Raw genomic sequence first — 22470 nt, 5'->3', positions numbered from 1 at the left:
TGTCATGGACATCCCGGCAAAATATGGCTGCTCTGGGTCACATTACAGTGATATCACTTGTGACCAGTCAGACTTAGTCAGAACATCTTGGCAATGCCAGCAGAATTACATCACTCATGAGACCTGTCAGCATAGTGTCTGCATTTGTACACCTCATTCTTAGTCACATTGGCTGCTTGACAAAACCGTATAAAAATATATGAATGTTATTCTGTCCGTTTGATGCTCTAGAAAGCCTGACTAGAATTTTGAAGGGCTTAATAATTAGTTGATGAGTTGGAAGAACAGGGAAAAAAATGCAGCTGTGTGTAGCGCAGCCTCCTGGTAAAGCAGTAATACCAGGCACAGCAACAAACTCTCTGCAGGTGGCTAGCATCTAGCCTCATGTCTGCCTCAGTGTTAGGGAGCTCTTTTCTGAGTTTTCCATGAGACTGATGTGCAAGGAAGGTGGAAACTGGAATGCCTGCCAACTGAAGTCAAATCTCAAAAAGCATGTATTCTGGGACAATGGAAACATGGAAATGGGCACCCACCAATCAGTGTGACCCAGTCCTGTGGTAATATGGCATGACTTTAAAGAAACTTAAACTTCGGACACAATAATCGAGGACCTCAAATGGACTCTGTGAACCTCTTTTATAGTCAGAAAGGCTCACCAGCACCTTTTCTTCCTTAGAAGACAGAGGAAGGTAGAAGTGTCAGACAGTACTCACTAACTTCTACAGGTGCTTTGTGGAGTCCATCCTCACAGGCAGTGAGGACAGCACAGAGGATTATCTGCACATAACCTCCCACAATGAAGGATATTTACCACACAAGCTGTCTCAGTAATACAGCCCAGATCTTAAAAGACCCTAGCCACCCAACACATCTCCTGTTCTCCAATCAGGAAGATGTGCAAACAACAAGGAAGTGGAAATACAGGGCATGGTCAAGTGTATATGTGTGTGTGTGTGTGTATGTGTGTGTGTGTGTGTGTGTGTGTGTGTGTGTGTTTGCTAGTACAGTATATCACCTCAGAAAATGATGCCATATACAATGTCCAGTCTGCATTGTATTGTAGGGCATGTACTGGTCATGAGAAGGATGGCTCTGCAGCGTCCCATAGGTGCTGAAACTGTCCATCCATTTGGGACAACAGATCTGCTTGAGGTGGAAGCAAGGTGTTCCAGCCACCACGGATAACAATGGCTAAGCATCTGTTAGCACCCATAATTCCTTGCAGCCTGAGCATGCACATATATCTCCTTTCAGTGTATATTCTGAATAAGGTGTTTACATGCAACAAATTTCTGATTAAAACAGGCATATTCCAGGGGTGGGAATTGGAATTTGGGGAATCAGAATATTGTCTTAATCTGAATCGGGTAATTGGATTGCGGTGTTTACATGACTCAGTATTAATCAGAATATTGCCAAATTCCAATTAATATCAGAATATTGTTGTGCATGTAAACGTAGCCAATGAGTCAATTTTCCATCAGTGAAGAGGTCCACTTGTGTCTTGCCAAACCTCTCCCAGATCTAGGACATCACTTCTCACAAGGCCATTCATTCTATCCAAGCAGAAGTTTAATCTGCTCATCTTAAGTCTCCAATCAACTATCAATGTATCTCCTAACTGGCTGGAATGAAACCCTGCAGCCACAGTGGCCCTTTGCAGTAAGATAGAAGACCACTATTCCATGTAAATGACCATAACATTAATTATTCCTGTTATTTCTATCATAAAGCCAGAACTGCATCCATACATAACATCTATTTTGCAATGAACTTAAAAGCATATGAAAGCATGGTCCTGATGAAACTGCTAGGTTGAATTTAATACCCAGCTTACTTCTCTGTGCCACTTTAGCATTTCAGTAGTTACAACAACAAAAACCAAAAAATAAATAAATAAACAAAAAATAACAAACAAACAAACAAACTAATTAATTAATTAATTAATTAAGTTTTTAAAAAAAAGAAAAAAAAAGAAAGAAATCTCATCGACTCGTGGATTTCCGGGTTTTTCCGGAAACTATTTCCGCCTCCATTTTGTTGCCTTGTATGCAGCTAGAAGAATTGTTGCTGCTGTTGTGTGGGGCGTGGAGAGAGCTTTTTCAGCGATGGACGGGTAAGCTTCTCTCTGCTGTTATTGTTTTTAACGTTATGCTCTTGGAAATGTGGAAACTGCACCAGTGGTAGTTGTGTGTGTTAACACGGTTACGCCGCTCGTTCCTAAGCTAGCCAGCTAACTCATTGAATCGCTACAGAAATGAGGCAGATAGCGTGGCGTGTAGTTAGCATCATTGTATGTGCGCGCGCTTGCAGATTGCATAGGAGCAAAATTAACATCAGAAAGTCTGTCAATGTGGCTCTCACTAAATCCACTTTACATGTAAATAACACAAACTCCATTTAAAAGGGTTTTGGTTTGAGTTGGCTATAGCAGGGAGCGATGTGTTTACTAGTTAGCCAGCACTCGGGGAGAGCAGAGTGGCTAAGTGTGTGTGTTGTTTTTTTGTTTTTCTTTTTTTCTTAGTTTCTTGGTAAAGTTTATAGAGGTACGTTTTTATTAACAGTAACGGTTTAGCTCCCATGTATACGTGTAAATACAACCAGTTGCAAAAAAAATCGCATATGTTTGCTGCATTTATCTTTACGCCAGTGTTTTACAGGCTGATAACCAGCTAGCCGAAGCTAGCTACCTACACAACTAGCTAAAATGTGCTAGCATGCTAGCTCCTCGCTAATCACTTGCGGTTCCCGCTGCTTTATGCTACAAAGCTAATACGGTTTCCTCCAGTTAGGAAACGGTACAGCTATAAAGAATTGTAGAAATGCACAAAATTATGGACACAATTGGTTGAATTTATAGTAACATAGTCTGTATAATATTTTAGTGGCTTAATTAATATTTTAAAGGCCGCGACGTTCTTGTTACTAGCCAGCTAGCTAGGTTTTATATTGTTAAGGTGCAAGGCCAGAGAGTGATGCCTCCACCGCCACTGTACAGTTTATAACCGAGAGCATAAAACTCAAACTGTCTTGCTGAAGTCTGTAGTTTCGCTATTTTTGTGACCTGAATAATTAATTTAGTGATTATACAAATTTTGCAACTTTTCCAACGTTCTGTTATTGAGCCAAAATATTTTATAACACTCTATGGTTTAAGGAAATCCCTAAAACATTTCTCTCTTCTTCTTCTCTCTTCTTTCCTGGCTGTGTTTGTGTGTGTATATGTACTCCTGGGTCTAGTCTTGGCTTTTAGAGATTCAGTACATGCAAAAATGAGCAAGGCTTAGTATTTTGCAGTGTATTTTCTTTTCTCAGACTAAGCAAAAACATTATATATATATATATATATATATATATATATATATATATATATATATATATATATATATATAAATAAAACCTCAAGGGAAAGTGTCAGTTTTTTTTATTGTTGTACAGCCAGTTAAGTTCAACATGGAGGAAGTGCTTATGAAGAAGGCCCTATGATCAGTCAGTTGGTTAACCATCTAATGGATGCAGTGAAAGAGCTTCTGTTTTAGAGATAACAAGACCAAGAAATAAATGAAAATGAAATTTAAGAGTGTTCAGGGCTTTATTAATACATTAAAAAATAATAATAATAAAAACTCAGTGGAGTCTGCTCCTCATTTAATCTTGTTAACAAAGCGTTATTGCCACCATACAATTCAGTTTGGACTGAATTAGCCTCTTATTAAAATTCTCATTGTTTAATATATGTAACTAAATATTATTTTGTCTGTTTTTCAGCATCAGTGATGTTGCGGTTGGTGTAAAGGTAAGCTTTGTTCTTCTCTTTTCTAAAACATATGAATGCAGCTGCATGTATGGTGCCATTTGTCACTTGACTGTACAATGCTAATTTAAAGAAAGCTTGTAGGGCTGTAATAAGTGAATGTTTGTGTAATATTTTCAGATTATTTAAACAAATATTATAGTGAGTAATCAGAGTTGAATTGCTTGTGAATAGTTGAGTTGCCCGTTCTGCTAAGTGTTACCTATAGTACTTAATTAATTATTTCTAAAATAGCAAAAATAAATCAGTAAGGATTCATCAGAGGATTCCAAGCGCCAGCACACACACGTGCAGTGTGTTGAACTGCAGATGTAAGGTTTAGGTTAACAGTAGCGCATGTGAACATGTGTTCGAATACCCAGCTAACCATTTGAATACCAAAATCACTGTTCGGTTGTTCATTATTTACCATGTCCACATTAAGCCAGTGAAAACGTAAAAAAACGCAAGCCATGTCTGGCAATATTTTAATGCGGAAAAGCCCCACTTTCATGATGTGCAATTTGGAGGTGTGCACTGGGACTAAATGGTTTTTACTCTCTTGCGGTTGGGAGCAGGTGGTCAGACACGAAACTCACGGGACAAGAGAGAGATAATGCACAATATGTTTCCAATAATGTTTGGTACAACCCCATTAAAACTACAATAGGCACAAATTGCGTACCTCGGGTTTGCAGATTAAGTGACGCTGTATGCGTGGCAGGTCACGTCTGCTCTACGGCGTTTTTCATTTTTCCCCAGGCCCTGCTTTTGCCTGGACCATTTATTTGTGTTTTCGTTTGCCGGTTTAGGAAAAATAATGTGCAACTGTCTGTGTAGGGATTGTTAGATTACTGTCAAGTTTGTTAATCCAACAAGGTTTTTACTTCTGTGCTCTGTGATGGTAAGACCATTCACAAAGTTTGGAGGGCTACAGGCTGGCATATTAAGATTTAATATTTCTGTTTAATATTTTTCTGTATCATGTCTGTCAATCAGATAAACAGGAGGACTGTTTAGTTTCCGAGGGAAAATACTTGATTGCATTATATTTCAAATACCTTTTTCCCCTCTCTTAGCGTTTGAGATTTATTTTTTTTAAGCTTCTAAGGATGTTCAAATATTAAGGTACATCCCTAGTTAATACTTAAAGGAGTTGCAGCTAAAATATTGACTCACTTCTAAATAACTACTTTTTTTAATTAATTAGCCACTGACTTGCTGTTCGACAGTATGTCGTTAGATAGGAGTAGTGGGACTACTTCATAAAGTTAAACTAGAGTAGATCTGAGCAATATGTCAAGATAAATGTTTTTATAATTTCTGTATTGATCATGTTGTAGAATTTAATCATATCAGTTTTTAAAGAGCATCCACTAAATAATGCATACTGGATAAATCGGGTCATTACTATTTCTAGTAACAAGTTTATTGATTTTTAAAATATTGAAATATTTATCAGATCATAAAATAATGTACACGCCCACGGTATACAAAGGAAACTACGACTGCGCATACAGCACATAGTAACCTAATTAACGATGCTGCAACTAGTAGCTAATAGTGTGATGCCACACTGGAGTTGATTGTTTTATAATAACAGCATTTCCTGAAGTGTTTTATTCCTCTTGTGCCACAGTGATTTGCCAGTGATTGCAGATTTTTTAAATTATTATTATAATTATTTATTTATATATATTTTTTTAAACATCCTGTAGAATGCCTGTAATAGTCACACTGGTGGATTACACATATAAATTGCGCACACAAGATATTATTCAAGGCTGGCTAGCATCTTTTTTTTTTTTTTTTTTTCTTGATATTGTAACCATGAGGTGAATGCGTGTTGTGCTAGCCGTAGAGTTATAATGCTCGAGTTTGTCATTTATTTTCTTAGTACATACCCTTTTTGATTTTTTGGGTGGAGGAGCACCTGTTGTCTGTGCAAATAAGTGGTTCTGCCTAGTAAAATCATTCTACCTGCAGCCAGACTGTGCCTCGGCAGACGTGTGGAATGTACAGCAGGAAGTAGCAGCATTGTGGTGTGTGATGGTATGGGTTATATTTAACCACAAATACCTACTGAAAGTTAATAGGAAGTGAGGTTTTTTTCTGTTGCTGTTGAACAAAAGAAGAAAAACTAATAAAACTAATAGCCTGGACAAACAATCTGCCGGATTAGTGATTGGTCCACACCAGTCTGTGGATTCAACTGGGTGGTATTTGTTTTTCTTGTGGGACAATTTAATAGTGTTGCCAGACTTTGTCAGCACTAAATGTTGGCATATTTTTAATTTTGGCTTTAACTGCGCTTAACAAGCTTTTTTGTACTTGCCTTTGACCTCACATTTGCTTTCGGGCCAGTTTTCACTTGCCGCCGTCCTGTAACCTGATTCTATTGTAGAATAAAATGCGAATCTTCCAAGCGAGTGTGCAGTTCAGCAACAGTAGTGAGTGACAGTTATGGTGGCTTTGTGCTAACCCTATGTGCTGTATGGTCAGGCTGCATCTGTTGGTTATTTCTGTGTAAATTGAAATATAGAAATGAAAGTTTATAAAATTTGAACGCCTTCTTCTGGAAAGCAATCAGGATACAAATACAATCAGTATACATCACGCAGTAATAAGCTTGACTTATAAATTTAAGTAACTTGCACTATTTGTCCTCTTGTTAACTAATGCAACATTTTACCCCGTCCAAGTTAACTTTATTTGCGCTGTTGCTACTTTGGGGGTGAAAGCATTTCATTTAGATGCATCTTGACGATTCCTTTAATGTGTCAGTACATTTTGTTAATGCAAGTAAGCACATTTCAGTTTAAATAGTCCTATTAACCTGCAGGTTTTAAACGCAAGTCCCCTGGCCCAGTTTGATACTCCTGATTTAAATTATTAGCTAAACTTAGGATATTGCTACACAAGAGTATACAAAATTTTTTGATCTATACTGATCAAAATTTGAATTGGGTTGACCAGGTCAACTTCTAAGCATAGCTACAGTTGGTTTACAAGTCACTGATGTATAGAGGCCTGTTAAGGCTAAGTCTTAGGGATATGTAGATGCCTCATCTATAAAAGTGTTCAGAGTGTGAGAACATTGCCTTTAATACCTCTATTGATTGTTGTATTGTTTGCAGGGTATTCGCGAGTCATTAAAAACTATTAAAAAGTCTTAAATTTCATTCCTGAGGTATTATTTTATTTTATGTATCTATTTTTATGATATAAACATGTCCCTGCTTAGGTCGTAAGGTTGAATGAAATTGTTTATTTCGATATCTCTGTTGTGCAAGGTGAGTTTGCCTGTCCGAAGCCAATAGAATTGCGTTTTAATTCGACATCATGATTGATTTATTCTAAATAACTTCTTGGTGCCAAGAACTTCAGGAGGATTGTGCGAACGTGGGGAAATGCAAGTTCTCTGAAAAATGGCCGAGGGGAAATGGACTTCATGTCCGTTGCGGGAAACAAACGTGAGGCATATTGTGCGGTCTCCAAAACGGTCTTCAAAACAGCGTTGATAGGGATGAATGCAGTAAAATCACACATGCAGTCAGCTAGCCGCAAATCTGCTATCAAATGTCGGGAGGGATCTCTGTCTATGGCACATTTCTGTGCTGAGCAGACCGCCGCATCTCGCCAACTTAGCCGCCGTGGTAGTACAAGTAGCGTTATCATCTCAAGCCCAGTCATGTCAATGCAGCGTTCAGCTCTACTGCTTCATTGTGGGCTGAAGTTATGTGGTGTCTCCACACAGTAGTAAAGCACCATTCATACGTGTCAGACATTGAACATTTTCGAACTATGTTCCCTGATTCAGACTTTGCCACACGTGAGACATTTTTCTGCTCACTGTAGCGTCACATTCCAGTTTTTGGCTGACAGGAGTGGAGCTGTAGTCTTCTGTCGTTGTAGCCCATCCGCCTCAGTGTTTGACATTTTGATATCCTTTTCTGCTGTAGTTGTCGAACGTTTACTCAAGTAAATGTAGCCATTCTACTCTCCATAGTCTGATCTTTCTCCTCTGACCTCTCTCATGAGCAAGGTGTTTCCTCCTTGCTGCTCTTAAGGCTTACTGGTGCTCACTGGTTTTTGTTTTTCGCACCATACTTTGTAAATAAGGCAAGAGTTTTGCGAGAGAGGGAGATGTGAAATTAACCTTGTATCTGCATGATTTTAGGCCACATGACTGGATAATTGCACGAATGATTATGGGGTACAGGTGTTGCTATTAAAGTGACCCCTAAGTGTATGTATATTATTGAAATAAACACTTTCCTTTCTATGTTTTAGGTATCTAATTGGGTACTGAAAACTTGCATTAGTGACGTTCTGTTTTCTCAGAGAGTTACTTTGAACTGCGTCTATTCAGATGTGTTAGAAAGGCATGAAATAAATTGAACATGAATAAATAACTTGAAGCCATGGCTTGAATTGTTTTCCACAGTGTAGAACTGGAAGAGCATGAAAGTTTCAATACTTAATGCAACACTAGTTCCCAGTGGCATCTAAAAAGCTCTTGTGGCAATTTAAGTGCATCTTCTGAGAACACCATTTGTAAGACAGTTTGCATACTCATCTGTCAAGTGGTTAATGAAATACACAATTTTACCTGATAATGGCAGAATTTACCTTTGTTTGAGAAGAAACTGAAGTTAATTTCAGGTCTAGCTCTTTAAGTACTAGCTTGACATATCTAATGGTTTGCCCTTGTCTGGAACCTCCATGTTTACGAAATTGCATTTCACTTTAATGTTTTAGGATGTATAATGTCATTAAAAAACAAAGACAAATAACTCATGGGTAACTTGAGCATGGTTGGTTTTTTTGTTCGTTTGTTTGTTTGTTTGTTTTTTTTTTTTTTGTAATGGAAAAGAAAATGCCAAGGCCATTAAAATGTATTATTTGATATTCTGTGGCTATTTGTCATTGAAGAAATAGAGAAGATTTAGAACTGTCCCCTGGATATTTGATTTAGGCCTACTTCAAGTTTCCATCTCCGGCTTTCATAATATTAGACTGGCAGTAATTGAATGGGGCCTGTTTATGTCTAAGATGGTTAGGAAAATTGTGATATTCTCAGAAATGCCTTCTGCTAGCAGATCTCTTAACTTGGTTTGTGTTCCACCAACAGAATTTTCCTCCCTGGAGAATGATATTAACCTGTATGTGTGTGGAAGTAGTTATGGGCAAAACACTGATTTTAGTAGCATTTGTGGTTTTGAATTTATCAGATATATTTCCTATTTAACTTTGATATCCATTATTCTATTAAGAGCTAGTTATGACGGAAACTTGGTTACCTTCACCTAAGGTACATTTTAAGTTGGATAAACCATTATCGTTATAACTGTTATGCTCCCCCCCCCCCCTTTTTTTTTTTTAAGTCATACAGTACGTTTGGCAGTGCAAATTGTAAGAAAACTCACAGCTGTGGTTTATTAACAAGTTCTCTTTATATTGAGTATAAGATATGTTAATTACAAATGCCTACCCAGGATAATTGTGTTTGGAATTATTTATGGTGAGCAGCTTTTCCTAGTGTCTATCATTCATTTAGTTGTACTATGAGCTACTTACTGGCTATTGCTATAAACATTTTGGGGCCTTTAGGGATCTAATTGAGCTTAGGATGAGATGACTGTGTCTGACATCTCAGACATTGCAAGATTAAAAAGACACCTTAGGAAAAATAAAAAGGCTGGAGTTTTATGTGTCCTGATTTTTTTTATTTATTTATTTATTTTTTGGTAAAGTAGTCTTCAGAGAGCTGTGTTTCACATTCTTGAAAGTAGCCAAAGCAAAGTGTCATTGGAGGGCACTGTTTTCCACTTGTTATTTTTCTTCATTTTAGAGGGGGTCAGATGAGCTGTTGTCCAGCAGCATGTACAACAGTCCCAACTCGGGGATGAGCAGTATCAGTGGTAAGTAAGGCACTGCGGTCTGTTCTATGTTTCTGTCCACTGAACAAAGCAGAATTATTAGAAATCAAATGATACATGCCGGAAAGTAAGTATGGTGTTAGCAGACCTGGACTTCAGGGCAAGTTAAAAGGATGAGAAAACTGAATTTTTCTTCTAATGTAACATTTGCAAAAAAAAAATAATAATAATAATTGTTTGGGCAGCACCACTAAAAGAAGTTGTTGGTTCAGGTTTGCTTAAGGGTTTTAGGCTTTAACTCCATCCAATCAAAAGAGTGTGTCAGTATTAACAAATTGTCATGATATAACTAAATCATTTTGCTGTAATGCATGTTTCTGCTTCATTGCCTTATTAGATGGCACATCCAATGGAAGTGACAGCAAAAAACTGAGAGTTGAAGAAAGGGTGGGAGAGGCACCTCCATCACGTGTTCTTCACATCAGGAAACTACCCAGTGAGGTCTCAGAGACCGAGATCATTGCCTTAGGTTTGCCATTTGGAAAGGTCACTAATATCCTTACCTTGAAAGGCAAAAACCAGGTGAGTTTTTGAGCCCTGTTTTTATTTATTTAATAATGACTAATGGATAAAGACTTCACAGTTAACATTTGCTTTTTGTAGGCATTCCTAGAGCTTAGCACGGAAGAAGCAGCTATTACCATGGTGAACTACTATTCAGCTGTTACACCACATGTTCGAAATGTCCCAGTCTTCATTCAGTATTCAAATCACAAAGAGCTCAAGACTGAGACAAACCAGGTAACCAACCTTCTCCATAAATCTTCTGAAATACGTCACTGCTCTTATGGAATATCAGATGAACAGTGCTGGTGCCACGTGGTCTTTCATGCTGAAATCTGGGTGATGTCTGCTATTTTTGCTGCTTAGTCTGGAACACCCACATCAGGCTCTGGTGATGGAACACTCGCAACACCCAGCAGTCCAGTCTTGAGGATCATCATAGACAACATGTTCTACCCTGTCACTCTAGATGTGTTGCAGCAGGTTGGCATTCTACAAATGGCTGTCATCAGTTTTTTATTTGCCGAAATAAAATTTTAAATCTTTGAAGCACAGACCTGCACCTTTTTTATTTTAACATTTTTTTTTTTTTTGGACTGCTATCTTTGTTGTAAAGTGTTTTACATTCTCATGTCGTCTCATGTTGTATAATTGTTTTTTTTGTATGTCTTTCTCCCTTTTTGTTGATAGATCTTTTCAATTCTCTCCTTTCTCTGTCAATAGATCTTCTCAAAGTTTGGCACAGTTATGAAAATCATCACATTCACAAAGAACAATCAGTTTCAGGCCTTGCTACAGTACAATGATGCAGCCAGTGCTCAGCAAGCCAAAGTGGTGGGTGTTGGATCTGTTTATGGCAATATATGCTCTCAGTGCTCAGGTTTGTACAATGCTGTACCAGGTTTTTAGAATATAAGTAATTCTTGTACTCTCTCTTAGGCACTCGATGGTCAGAACATATACAATGCTTGCTGTACGCTCCGTATAGACTACTCCAAGCTTGTCAACCTGAATGTGAAGTACAACAATGATAAGAGCAGGGACTACACTAGACCAGAGCTGCCTGCAGGTGATGGGCAGCCTGCTGTGGACCCCTCGGTGGCAGCGGCCTTTGGCAAGGACTCGAACTCCCTGCTCGGTAAGATCCCAGGTATCTCCCTCTTTTTTTTTCCCTTCTCTTCCTGAGTCTTAGTGGGCTAGACACAAGTGGTAAAGCTGGGTTTGGGGGTTTATGGATTCTCAGAAATGAATTACACAGCATTACCGTCAAGAGTTTTCACATTTAGGTGCCACCTTTTATTGAATATGGTGTATTTTCCCCCAACATTATACAGTAATTATCTTCTAAAGCGAGCTTAACGTTCTTGCTCGTCATTGAGTAAAATTTAGAAATACAGGCTTTTTTTTTAAAAATACACAGCAGTTGGCACATATCAGAGGTTGTGGGTAGTTGGGTTTGCACTGCGTTTCAGTTGCCAGTGTTTTTATTTAGTGGAAGTTGACTTGAATCCAAACTATTCATTTGACTGTTGCCTGGTGTGACATTTCAGGATTGGTAGCAGTGATGATTTATGTAAATTATTTGTTCACCCCAGGGGTCCTCCATGTTATCTGTAAAGGGCCAGCATTGCTGTGCGTTTTTGTTCTAACAGGAGGCACACCTTTTTTTTTTAGTCTTCAAATGACCAAGGTTTGTCTCATATTTGGTTGGAACGAAGATATGCAGTCATGCTGGCCCTTTGTAGGTAACAGGGAAGACCCCTGATTTACTTTGTGTACTGGGCTTCTGCATTGTTCAAAGCTTGATTATGATGAAGTAAAGACAATAAAGGGCATACCTGGCAGTAGAGATAGCACAGATCTGTTATCCAGTTGCAACCCTGAGGCGATATGAGCAGAAAAGTCTGGCTCAGATATAGAAAAAGAAATCAGATCCAATCCTCTAACAAATCTACCCTCAAGTACCTCACAGTTGCTTGTAGCAGAACATAACATAAGACAATGTAATGTGTTGCATTACCTTAGCTGCGATGTTTAGCCTAGTTAATTAGGATTCCAGGCACTCAAAACAGTGAAAATGCCCAGTGATGTAGCTATTGAATTTTTGACTTTTCTGCATCTGTATATTAATATTGTCTTATTTTTTAAAGACAACTTTGAGTATTTTTAAATAATAAAATAAGTTCTGTGCAAGCAGTGTAGATCGCTGTGAATTGTCCTCTTGGGTAGTATTGTGCATGTTCTAGTGGAAAAGTTTTTGAGTTTTTTGTTTGAATTACACAATACCTTGTATAACAACCGGAACCGGAAGTGTGGCTTGGCGTCGAGTGTGGAGTAAAACTCCTTGAGGCGCATTTAACATCAACTGAAATTCATTGCCAAGCGAAAAAAAATTAGGAAATAGAGCCATAATCTTTAATTATTGTGGAGCTCAAGCTTTTCGCACTGGCGAGGACCTCACATTGGAGTTTGGAGCTTCATTTAGATGTTTTCACATTTATGAGTAAATATATATCTTGCAGATTGTCTGTATTGGACCATCAGGTTATTATTAATGTGTTAATATCCATTGAATACCCTATACAATGAAATGAAGAAATAAATTGTAGCTTGGTGTGTGCAAAGCTGCTTTCTGCACGCTGGGCCTAAAATGATCACTTGTACTGTATTTACTATGTTATTAATTGTACTACTCCAGTGAGCTTGTAACTTACCTTTTCAGCTCTCCATCGTCTTCTGTTTTAACAAAAATGAGAGAGGTGACAACAAGCAAAAATAGAATGGTGGCAGTGTAACTTTGGTGTTACCATAAGTTCAATTATTTCTTGTGAAACCCAATATTCCATAGCATGTTTTGAGTAAAGTCCTATGACCAGGTCTGCGACTAATGTTTCATTTGAAACCTGGCGTGATTAAATAATTACAGCGGCCAAAATCTTGAGATCTCAGTTAATGAGCAATGTACACAGTATGTTTTTCCACATGAGCGTAAGTGTTTCTGCTATGGTAAAATAAACTAACAGCTAACACCTTAGGGTTTTTTTAAGAGTCAATCTGTTACGCTGTCTCTTAACCATTTTTAAAAGTGGTATTATGTTCTCTTACTGATTTGCCCAGCCTGTTTCTCGAGACATGAATATTATTTCAATTGCCCATTAAATGTTCTAAAAATCTATTCTCAAAATACCACGATAATGGCTGTTGAGAGAAGGAATTCCTGTTATCGACTAATCAGGGTGAATCTAAGTTATGAATGACTTCTAACAAACAAATTAATTTAATTAAATGTGACCTGTCTGGTTTTCTGTTAGAGTATTTTGCTAGAGATCTGTACATAAGACATCTTAATATCCGAATAGACTAGCTTAAAACGATAATTTAAATACACTTTATAAGATAAATCTTAACGTTTACTTCATTTTGTTATTGAATCATGCTTCGTACAACACGCCGTTTATATTGTTTGTAAAATAGTTGTAATGTGGCTGTATTGTTGTTGGCAGTATTCCTCTGAGCTCTTCGTGTATCTGCAGGTGCGCTGAGTCCTCTGAGTGCAGCGGCGGCGGCAGCGGCAGCAGCAGGTCGAGTGGCTCTGTCTGGACACTCTGGTAACGGAGTGCTCCTGGTTAGCAATCTCAATGATGAGGTCAGTCCTTCCTTAAGCCTCTCATTTTGTGTAGCCTCCATTACCTTTAAATCTACATAGCTTTGTGTTGCCTTTTTAGTCATGCCATTGTTCTGTGTGTCCATGTTTGATCAGTATAATGCACAATGGATGAAGCAAATGCAGTAAGGCTGGTTGGAACTGCATCTGTTTGGTTGGATTCTTCATGGGACATTAATCTTTACACTTATTACAGTTACAATTATTACAGTTCAGCTCTAGTTTTACTAATAGGTTCAAATAACCAAATCATTGTGCCTAAGATTTTTTTTTTTTTTGATTTACCCAATTGGCAATATTTCAAGAACTAAACTGTTCATTATGTGATAATGACAGCAGTTCACATATTTTCTTAAACATTTAAGCTAACACATTTTGCTTGCATGTGTCTGCCTGTCATTTGTCCTTTTCTGAAAGTTATTTTTCTTCCAGAAATTATTCATGGCCCAGCCTAATCCTTAAATTGTGCTGTTTCTCAAAATGAGTCATTTGTCTCTAACTCTGTCTTTATTTCTCTCTCTCTCTCTCTCTCTCTCTCTCACTTATGAAACTGGTTAAATGTTTCCATTATCTGTCCAAGTTCATTTCACTTCTGACCCTTTCTCACTTTGGAAACTGAAAACTTGTAGAAAATATGAAAGTGGTAACTAACCTGTGTTCTGAAAAATCTCCAAATTTTAATGTGGCACCTTCTTGGTAATGAATAAGTGTGTTTGCCAGGTCCACCATGGCTTTCTCTGTTTGTGCCATAACTCAATGGTGGTTTCTAGTCTACACCAGCATGGCAGTTACGGGGAATTTGGCCATATTCTAGTGCACGAAGAACAATTTGACAATTTACTTGCATTCCAAATCTACCATTCTTAAGCCTCTCCTATATTTAAGTCTGTTGCATGCTTTTTTTCCCCCTCCATGTTATAATTTGTTGCTTTTTTTATTTCAAGTAATGTATCCCACCCTAATGCTGGGTCTCTACATTGGCACAATTATTTGCTTGTATAATCTGTAATTGCATAGAGCAACCATTTTCTGACCAAACTCCTGCATTTCCTGTGTACTGACCTGTATTGTATATTTTTTGTCCCCCACTTTTTTTTATTTTTATTCTGCATTTGTCTCCCTTTTCCCCCTTCCCAATCATTCCCCATTTTCTCCTCTCTCCCCCCTCTATCTCTTTAAATCCTTCCCTCCTCATTTCTATCTGCCTCTCCCAATTCTGCCCCACCCTGACCACACCTCACTGTTCATGCTCTGTGCTTGAACAAATATGTTCCTCGGATGAACTTGCCCCCAAATTAACTGCCTTGACCCATGATCCATGACCACCTCACCATTCTGCGGGAAACCACCCTCCGTTATGGATGATCTGTTCATCTTCGCTCTTCCTCGACTCTTCTCTCTACCTGTCTCACGCTGCTTGCTCTTCTCTCCTTCTAAAGATGGTTACGCCCCAAAGTCTGTTTACCCTCTTCGGTATGTTCTTGTTAGCACTCTATGTTTATTTTTGTTGTTTTTTTTTTGTTGTTTTATTTATTATTCCCCCATATTTTATTCATTTTTATTTAACTGTAACATTTGTTGCATTTTACTGTTAGTTTTGAGTTCTTTTTTTTTTCTCTCTGTCCCTTGAAGTGCTTTTTGATTTTCTTTAAGGCATGCATGTTTCTGCATGTACTATCATCTCAGAGCTTATATTTAAATGTATTTTCATTTGAGGGAATCTCTGAATCTCCTGCTTCTGTTTAAACTGTGATTAGTTTTCTTCATTAGGAAAATGTTCTGTCTCTCTTTATGATGAATCTAGCTCTCCACTCTAAGTTTCACCCTGTTAAAGGCTAACTGTTCCTCCCTCTCCATCCTACTCCTCCTCTTGCTTCTCTTGCTGCTTCTTGCTATAATCCAGGGGTGTATGGTGATGTGCAGCGTGTGAAGATCCTCTACAACAAAAAAGATAGTGCACTGATACAGATGGCAGATATGAATCAGGCCCAACTTGGTAAGCGTAATTTCTTGATTTTGTTCCCCTTGTAGGCCTAAAGTTAAGAAAGGGAAACATTTCCTTAAACTGATCACTGATTTTCTCATATTTAATGCTTGTTTTATTATTATAAATTTTTTTTTTTTGCGCTATAGGCTCTAAGCTTACTTGGAAATTTATGGAAATAGTTTAGTGTAGATTGCTGCAAAAAATGCAGTTTTTGAAGGAGTTGATCATCATTAATTTTTCACTTAGGATGGAACAAGGTTGTTGATACAGTTGGATTGTTTAACGTCTTTTCAAAAGGAAAAGGGGGCAGCTTGAACTTCTGGTCCATTGCTTGGTATGAAACCTGCAGGTTCATTATTGTTAAACTGTTGCAAATATCTAAATTTGCAGTGGTATATGTAACACCATGTGCAGTTGTTGCAATACAGATATTTTTAAAAATACGGAGTACACTAGCCTTGTACAATCTGGGAAAATAGCACCTTTTAACAAGTTCACCTTTTATGTTGTCTAGCATTATTACTGACAGAAGGTTTTGGGGTAAAGTTGCTTTGAGCCCTTAAAAGCAGGTTGCAGTAATTTGCTGGCACTTCTTTAATTAGAGATAAAACATAGTATAGTTGTATAATACTAATATGGATGTGCCTTCTGCCTAATTTTCATATTCGAGTATCAATAAGAGGTAATGCACGGATATTCAGTTAACTTGAGAGGGGAAAAACATCTTTTAATGTGGTGTAATTAAGTATCATTTTTCCACTTCAGCTTTTCTCTTGTCAGTGGCAGTGCTCTGTTTGTTTGAGACAGATTCAATGCACTCTGCCATCGGTTAAAATACAGACTTTGTTAAACTCTCACTGGGTTTGAGTGCAAATCTCATTGGACTAACAAACTGTATCACAGTGGTAATGCAGGTTAATGTTAGTATATAAGTACAGATATTGGCAAATTGTAGCCTATTTACTCAAGCAGTGAATGAATCATATATGAATGCTCCACAAGAGTAGCACCTGGTGAAAATGAAAAGTGTTGTGTACTTGTAAATGCTCAGATTACATTTGCGGGAATGACGCATGCAAAATTACTGAACGTCTGCCACACTTATCAGTTGTAATCAGTATAACAGATAAAGGCCATGTGGCCATAACATCTGTACATTTTATTTGGTGCTTGTAGATGCTATATAAAAGTAGTGTAAAATGTCTCAAAGGGACATAATCCCCCCCCCCCCCTGGTCCCCCAAATTGTGGTGTCTTATTATCTCATGTTTGTCATGTACTTCTCTAGCAATGAGTCATCTTAATGGACAAAAGATGTATTCAAAAATCATCCGCGTGACCTTGTCTAAGCATCAGACGGTTCAGTTACCCAGGGATGGCTTGGATGATCAAGGCCTCACCAAGGATTTCACCAATTCTCCTCTACATCGTTTCAAGAAACCTGGCTCCAAAAACTTCCAGAACATCTTCCCTCCCTCTGCTACTTTGCATTTATCGAACATCCCGTGAGTGCAGCTCCGTCACCTAGCTACTGTCAGTCTCTAGTTCTGATTTTAGAAATATTTACCCATTATCCTGTCCATTTTACAGGCAAGACATAACTGAAGACGACCTCAGAGTACTGTTCACTAATTCCGGAGGCACTGTGAAAGCTTTCAAATTTTTCCAGTAAGTTCTGTTTGTGTGTAAAAAGTAAAAAGAGCTCTTTATCTAATGCTTCACTGGGAATTTGTTCGGAAGTGTTAGGCTATTGTCGCTAACCATTTACTATTTTTAAATACACAGAGATCGCAAAATGGCTCTTATTCAGTTATCTACAGTTGAAGAGTCCATTCAGTGCTTGATCGACCTACACAACTACAACATGGGTAACAATCACCATCTGAGGGTCTCATTCTCCAAATCGACAATTTAAAAGAAGCTGCGACATGTTTGTTGTTTTCTAATGTTACCTGTTGACTGTTTTGGTACACTGGGGACCACATTTTGACACTTTTTGTTTTCTTTTACCAGTCATTCCTTATGAAAATGAGTGAAAAATGATACCAGATTTATCTGGGGGAAAGAAAAGAATGCTTTACCCTATTAGCAGTCCCCTTTGTATTACCTCCCCCCAGTTCTTCATTATAGGAGGTTGATCCCTCTTTATCCTGATTAGTTGACGAAGAATGTGCCTTACTCAACAAACTATCAAACATTTTCACATCCATAAATTTTCATAAATGCGAGATGTCCACCACATAGCGGCATAGGCCTATTTGTTGTGAAGGTGTTAATGGTTTGAAAAAAAAAAAAAAACTGTTGTTTTTTGTTTTTCTTTCCCTTGTGTGAACTGTACAGTGTGTGAAATCTTGCCTCTCCAAGCTCAAGTCCATGTTTTTGCTTTTTTGTCCATTTGTCTTGTTTTGCTTATTTGATCAGCTTGGAATGTGGATCTTGGTGAAAGATCCAGTGGCGTGTATATAACAGACTATTCTAGTGCTTAATAGTCACTGCAAGTTTGAGTGCTAGCTTGTATCCAAGTGATTTTTCAAAAGGTTATACAGTATGCCATGTTTAATTTTTGCATAGTAGGCACTGACCATGTTAATACATATTGGATTTTTTTGTTTGGTTTTTTTTTTTTGTTTTTTGGTTTTTTTGACATACACCAATTTTCTCTGCATGTCTAGATAAGTTCTGAGAATCTTTGTTTAGAGAACAGCTGCATGAATTTTAAAGCTAACAAACATGAGCCTGAAGTTTGACATGAGCAGCACATGGAATAGAGACAGCCTGGTGGGACCAAAGTTTGTGCCTTTAGTCTTAATTTACTGAGCATTCAGATTTTTAGAAAGTTCCCTATTTTGTACTTCCCAGAAGCAAATCCCACAAACATGCTGATAATTATCTGCTATGGAAAAATGTAACGGTTACCAAGAGATATAATCCATGTGCTGCCAAAGCTCCATGGTTGTATTTCTCACATGACTGGACTGTACATTTTTAAGATGGTGGTTAAGAAATTATGTATAGTTTCCTCCTTCTTTTTTTTTATACATCTTTAGAGACATAAAAGTGCAGTTGGGATGTGGCACAATTAAAAGATTGTTTTTTCTAACACTGTTGGGAAGGATTGTCTTGGTTTTGTGTTTGTGGTTTGTTTTTTTTGCTTCTCTATCCCTCTTGTTCCTGTACTTTTACTGCTGTAGCATGCTCAATAAATACTTCTGTAGCTCTGTATTCACTCTGTCTCTCTCCCTCTCTCCTGTCTTTCTGTCTCCACTCTGCCTTTACTGTTGTTCTCTCCTCAATGAAGGAAAGGATACACATTAAACGTAAATTATTACTTAAAATGTATATGAGCACATTTATTGCTGAATTTGTAACTGGAGGCATAAGCTGGGTCATAAATAAAGGGGTGTGCTCTGTTTGAATCATGCTCACCTTGACATGTTGCCAACCCTCAGTGTATAATAAAGCGAATGTAAAAGTAGAAAGCTGATAGATTTCACAGAATTGCACATATTAATTATAACTAATGGTAAGTCTCACTTCAGGCATATGTGCCGCGCTGAGCGTTTGAGCCATCACTCTGATCCTCGTTTGGACGCTTCAGTTAATCACACTGCTGCATGCTGCTTTTATTTCACACACTTAAGTCGAAAAACATGTATTCAATCTAACTTTTATAAGCAAAAAAAAAAAACCACGATAAATCAGCGCCTAGGCTTAGACCAAATCAATAGCTTGTCTGGCCCATGAATCACGCTCCCCAGACCTCAGCATCCATCGATGGGATAGGAAGGGTGTGATGCACCTTATTTTGCCCATTGTCTTAAAGTTTTCCAGAGCTCAATTAAAGGGGGGGGGGAAAAAAGACCTGTTGATGGAAAATCTGAGAGTCTGGATGAGCTCTGACCGTTTGCTTACTTGGACTACAGAATGCCTCTTAATTGTGAGGGACTAAAGTCTTGTTCTAAACAGCATACTCCCCATCTAAATAGTACACGACTTAATAACAGTATGGGTTTTCATGATTGTACTACCACTGATTTCATACACAACAAAATGCATCCGGCTTATTGAATAAATGTCAGCTTGTCTTTTCTTTTGTCATCTACCAAATCATATACTACCATATAACATATCTAGATAGTACAGGAAAAAGAGTTTCCCTCTAGTGCTCTAAAAGAGTTGTTCAGTTTTGTCCATTTTGGGAAACTCTTAAAGTTTGTATTTAGAACAATATAACAGTAGTACCTCTTCAGAAAGCTAAAACAATTAACCTTAAGAAACCTTTTAGTACACCAGCTCTTGTGCATACTATTTAGTATACTAGTATGTAGTCTGACATAGACAGAAACATAGGTGCTACCATGCACCCTTAGCATCTCTTAAAGGGCCAGGTGCTCTGATTGCAATGTGCAGTCTTGTATAATCACTGTGTATGTCTCACCTCACCTCCCCTGCTCTTTGTGCCCTGGGTGCTGTGACATCTAATTCAGCTCAGGTTCCCTGATAATGGCACTATTGATTTGGACTGTGTTCCTTTTCGAGCAGCCGTCCTCATGTCTCTTTATGCTGAGGCTGCTTCACACTGAGCTCGTCCTGCACTCGGCCCAGCGTGGCAGTGTGTTTTGGTATTGTCATGGTGATTGCTGTCACCACAGTGGTGGGGTGGGGGATGAGAAATATGAGTGTGTGACTGTGGCTTCTGCTCGTCTTCCCACTTGCCCTGGAGCAAGGCTCGTAGAGTTGGTGGGAATTGGAGGATTGCAGATGAGATTATGCAGGCAAAGCGAGCTTTCCAGAAATGCTTTCCTTGCTACATTGATCGAGCAAAATATTAACGCGCAGTGTGAGACCATCTCGCTTATGAAAAGATCGGCCTGGGTTTCCATGCTTTTACACAATATAATGACTTCATGCATGACAAGATGCATCAAGCTTATTGAATACTTCTCAGTTTGCCTGGTCATTTATGCTTCTTTTTCATTTTAACTCCCATTTAGGACTCTTAGTGCAGGCATGACAGGAAAGAGTTGCTTGGCTAAATATGCATGAAGGCCAATTTAATAACACAATGGTGTATGTTTGTCATAAATATATACTGTGTCCAGAATGTTATTACAGGACCATTTAAGACATCCAGAAATACATTTAATATACAATTGTTGTAATGACTCTATTTTCTATCAGGATTCAACACAAGCATAAGTGTCTGCTTCTGAGCAGCAAAGTATTTTCTATAAGCACTATCATGAACATCCATGCAGTGATCATTTTGACTTATTGTGAGTAACTCCATGCTGAATGGCTTGAATCTCACATCCACCTGCATTAAACCTACAATCAAGATGGAAGTCTTCCTTTTGTCCTTCTCTTTCTGAGCAGATAGAATCTGACTGAATAATCAAGAAGCTTCTTTCTCTCAGTGGGGCCCTTGCTGTTCTCACCTCTCCATGCCATGTAGGATGGGTGTGATGCTGTGCATGCTAATACTGAAAGCAGGCCCCAGCAGCTGGGAACAGCAAGTTCATCGTCTTCTCCCTCCCCCTCCTCCATCGGACCGTCCCTTCCCTCTCTCCATCAGTGAGCTGATGGCAGTCTTGCCGTGGCCAGGGAAGCAGCTCTGGTTCTGGGCAGAGAGGTCAGAGCACTAATGAGATGCCCAGGGAGAGAATGACAGGAGTGTGCATGCGTAAATAATCTATTAATTACAGGGGAGGTGCAGGATGAATCGAAAACCTTTCTCTGTGATATCTTCATCCCTTCCCTGAACCCCCTAGACCCCATCACCACCCATCATGCTCACACACACACACACACATACATGCACACACACAGAGCAGCTCACCTCCACTGCATGCCGTTCTGCAGGTTCATGAAGAACCACAAAGACACGTTTACTCAGAGGTTAAAGCAAAATCCTCTAGATTGCCGCATAAAAAGGTAATTTACAATATTAAACTGACTTTTATCTATATGCAAATGACTCTCTTCCTACACTTATTTAAATAATTTATGTGAAGGTACAAAAGTGAGAAGGGGGTTATTTTTACAGGAGGAGATAACCTGGTTAGGCTGTGGTGAAAACTATTAGTTTTTTTTTTTCCCCCTGCTGAGTTTATTTATTTCAATTATGCCAATAGTTCCCTCATGGGCTGAGCTATGGGAAGCAACATGAGGCTTATTGCACTGCTTCTCAGTGAATATTTTGCCTCAGGGCTTTCCCTGAATAATGTCAATATCAGGGCTTGTGTTCATTCCTCACGTTCCCCTCTAGCCGCTTGTCACATATTGTGATGTCTCTGACATGGATAATTTCATCTCATGTTGAGGTGTTTGTGCAGGAACATGGACTTCTAGCAGATGTGACGTTCTGTCTCTTATGCTGCCCAAGGCATCATTTTCCTGTCATGTGCGAGAGTGAAAGTCGGGGGAGGCAATGCGGCGTATAAAGTTAGCCTCTAATAGACGCTAATTGATTGCAGCAGCAGAGTGAAAATTAAGAGAAAATAAGCTTGAAGAGTTGACCTCTTGTGGATACACGAGTTGGAGAAATGCTGCAATATGTTCCATTAAGGAAGTTTCACAAG

At 38.5% G+C, this 22470-nt stretch overlaps 1 protein-coding gene across 1 annotated transcript; it reads left to right on the top strand.

Moving 5' to 3' along the window:
* The first annotated feature begins 2005 nt into the window (after positions 1–2005).
* On the top strand, positions 2006–19224 carry ptbp2a (polypyrimidine tract binding protein 2a). Its single transcript, XM_026926516.3, has 14 exons — positions 2006–2116; positions 3769–3796; positions 9648–9717; positions 10073–10257; positions 10339–10476; positions 10606–10722; positions 10963–11073; positions 11179–11389; positions 13773–13885; positions 15343–15376; positions 15807–15899; positions 17178–17394; positions 17480–17557; positions 17675–19224. The coding sequence occupies exons 1-14, from the start codon at positions 2109–2111 to the stop codon at positions 17802–17804; spliced, it is 1533 nt and encodes a 510-aa protein (XP_026782317.1). The 5' UTR covers positions 2006–2108; the 3' UTR covers positions 17805–19224.
* The last annotated feature ends 3246 nt before the right edge of the window (positions 19225–22470 follow it).

The sequence above is a fragment of the Pangasianodon hypophthalmus genome, chromosome 1 (genome assembly GCF_027358585.1).
Source record: "Pangasianodon hypophthalmus isolate fPanHyp1 chromosome 1, fPanHyp1.pri, whole genome shotgun sequence".
Classification (NCBI taxonomy): Eukaryota; Metazoa; Chordata; class Actinopteri; order Siluriformes; family Pangasiidae; genus Pangasianodon; species Pangasianodon hypophthalmus.
The sequence above is the reverse complement of the archived record's forward strand: the minus strand, read 5'-3'. Positions and strand labels throughout refer to the sequence as shown.

Coding starts and splice junctions, on each gene's coding strand:
- ptbp2a (XM_026926516.3), top strand. Junction 11,074..11,178: donor GTGCTCAGCAAGCCAAAGTG/GTGGGTGTTGGA, acceptor ACTCTCTCTTAG/GCACTCGATGGTCAGAACAT. Junction 15,377..15,806: donor AAGTCTGTTTACCCTCTTCG/GTATGTTCTTGT, acceptor GCTATAATCCAG/GGGTGTATGGTGATGTGCAG.